Consider the following 3,067-nt stretch of genomic DNA (forward strand, 5'->3'; position numbering starts at 1 on the left):
GTCAGTGACTTCTACCAATCATTATCACACCTGGTCAGTGAGTTCTACCAATAATTATCACACCTGGTCAGTGACTTCTACCAATCATTATCACACCTGGTCAGTGACTTCTACCAATCATTATCACACCTAGTCAGTGACTCCTACCAATCATTATTACATCTGGTCAGTGACAACACACACAGGGACTATAGGGAACAAAAGTAGCCCCCCTCCAGAAGGAAGGACAGTGTCAGCACCAATTCAGAGATGATTTGATGATCTACAGTCGAGTGATGCACAAATAAGATACATTTAATTAATAGTTAAGGTACTTGAATACATTTTTAAGATTGAACTCCTGAGTTTAGTGTCACTTTAAGGTCCTTATCGCTGAACATGACATAAAATACCATATGGTGTTTAGTGAATTAACACTGCAGGGTCTGTTCTGCCTATGAACGTGACATAAGTTGGTGCATGTTTGTCTACACTCTCACAAACCATGGTCAGGGTTTTCTCACTAGTAAAAGGAAAATGGTCTGCCCTTCTTACTCAGCTCTAAACAAGGCAGTGGAGCCTGAGAAGATACGAACAATATCACTGAACAGTTCTTCATAGAGGTTTGCTTGAAAATAAATCATACCTTCTGTATCCAGGAAAGTGAGGATGGCACACCTGCAGTCATCTAAGAACTCTCTTTTTTCCACCTCACCACCTCCATTCTTCGTTTTCCCAAAAAACAACTCTAGTTTATCCAGGATGACTTCATTTGTCAGGCCAGGAGGAAGTTTATATACCAGGATCTTTGTTGGACTCAGACTCATCTCCATCTGTAGATTACATCAAATCAAATAGCTTTATCAAATCTTTCCAGAGACAGCTAATGTGCCAGAATTATAAAGTATAGATGCATTATTTCCGTTATCACCATCAGAAGTTTCTTCTGCTGCTGCCCAATTATCTGCAGCCATGAAATTCCAGCTCACTTAAGCAAAGAGGCAGGATGTAGTGACCTCAGTGGGGCATTCCATCTCTGCAGTGGAGAGGTAGGCTGCAGGTACCGGTCTAGGAGCCAGCTACCTACAAGGTTTGGGTGAGTATAATTTTTTATTTTCGTCCCTAGACGAAAACAAGCACTTAACCCTTGCAGTGCAGGGGTATCACCACTATAATTTAGTTTTTGTTTGACAAATGATGGTGTACACTGCATCTTTTTGGATTTGCACTATTGTTTTGTCATGCTTGATGACGTCTCTGTAGCGGTGAGGCATGTTGAATTATGAATCACATTTGTGTATTTATGATGTAGAGACAACAGGTAACCACTGTTTAGGGTCTTTCAAGATACTCTACCACAGTGGCCTGGTAGTGGCCTGAGACTTTAATACTAGTTTAAACCCTCCTTGATCAATCTATTAACATTTAATGATAAGTCAGTACTAAATTAGACAAAGGAATACCAGTAGACGTGGTATATCTGCACTTTGCTAAAGCATTACAGTACCCCACAAACGTTTAATCCATAAACTAAGGTCTACAGGTCTAGATGAAATTGTATGTACATGGGTGGAAAATTGGCTGCCAGAACGGAGTCAGAGGGTAGTGATAAATGGGGCATTCGCTAATTGAGCAAGGGTGGGGAGTGGGGTGCCCCAGGGTTCAGTCCTGGGACCGATCCTGTTCATCTTATTCATTTACAACATAGAGATTGGACTAAATAGCTCCATTTCGGTTTTAGTGGATCATACTAAACTATGCAGAGCAGTAAGCTCCCAACTGGATATATTCGCACTACAACAGGACTTAAGCAAAATTGAGGCATGGGCTACAAGATGGCAAATGGGATTTAATGTTAAAAAATGTAAGGTTACGCACATGGGAGTAAAGAATATGTGCGCAAACTACTACTTGGGTGGTGCTACTTTAGGGAAGTCAGACATGGAAGAGACCTGTGGGTCCTCACACATCGCAGATTTAGCAATAGTAAGCAATGGCAAGCAGCAGCCAGCAAAGTTAACAAGATACTGGCGTGTATTAGAAGAGGAATTGTAGCAAGGGATCAAAGAGTAATACTTTCACTTTATAAATCATTGGTTCGACCCCATCTCGAGTATGTGGTACAGTTCTGGTAGAAAACTCTCAGGAGGGATGTCCTGGAACTGGAGAGAGTTCAGAGAAGGGCTACAAAAGTCGTTAAAGGGATAGAAGGCCTGAGTTATGAAGACCGCAAATTAAACGTATTCACCTTAGAAAGGAGGCGATTAAGAGGGGACCTTATTGCAGTCTTCAAATCATCAATGGGGACCCCTATATTAGGAATAAACTGTTTAATCCTAAAACTGTATTGAGAACTGGGGGATACAACAGGAGGCTAGAAAAGGGGTGTGTGGGGCTTTGGCGGGGGGTGGCCGAGGGTTGTGTGCTGTTATTTCATTTAATTAGGAAAGTGGATTATAATGGGGAACGTTACACTGTAATGTTCCCTATTATAATCTATTTCTATTTCTCTTTCTATCAAAGTTTGTGACTACGTTACAATGTGTGACCGGTGACATGGTGACTTTTCATTTCAGGACCGATCCGCTGTTTCAGTGCAGATCGGTTCTCCTGCACATACCATCTGCGATGCGGATCTGCCCTGGAATAGCTGAGAAAGTGTTGGAATGCTTAACCTACTGGCGGTCACACATTCCACCGCCGAAAAACTGGGCGCGATTACGTTAAAACGTGTGACCACGTCACCGGTCACACATTCCAACCTAGTCACAAACTTTGATAGAACACCATCAGGGGAGTATGGCCGGTACTCATGTGAGGGGTCTGGGCAGCCTGGGGGGCCTCTTACAAGCTGTACCAGGGGCGGCATGGCAGAGATGACAGGGGAGGGGGTGGAGGAGGACGGGCCCCAGCAGCAGCAGGTAAGAGGAGTTGGGAGGAGGTACAGGGAAAGGGACCACGACGCCCAGCCCAGCTGGGACCCTGCTGAGCCCACCATAGAGAGTCTCAGGTGGGCTATGCAGGATCTATGGTGTGTTCTGCAGGGTCTCAGGTAAGTCCAGAGTCTAGCTACTGCAAACATTATAGA

The 3,067-nt window shown here is 43.8% G+C and overlaps 1 protein-coding gene across 1 annotated transcript in view; it reads right to left on the minus strand.

Annotated features, from left to right (window-relative positions):
* Positions 1 to 3,067, minus strand: part of IFI35 (interferon induced protein 35) — an 18,344-nt gene that overhangs the window by 3,343 nt on the left and 11,934 nt on the right. Inside the window, exon 4 of the mRNA XM_018555277.1 lies at positions 626 to 812. Coding sequence (XP_018410779.1) covers positions 626 to 812 — 187 coding nt within the window. The remainder of the gene's footprint in view (positions 1 to 625; positions 813 to 3,067) is intronic.

This window comes from Nanorana parkeri, unplaced genomic scaffold (genome assembly GCF_000935625.1).
Source record: "Nanorana parkeri isolate BGI_ZX_2015 unplaced genomic scaffold, ASM93562v1 scaffold190, whole genome shotgun sequence".
Lineage (NCBI taxonomy): Eukaryota > Metazoa > Chordata > Amphibia > Anura > Dicroglossidae > Nanorana > Nanorana parkeri.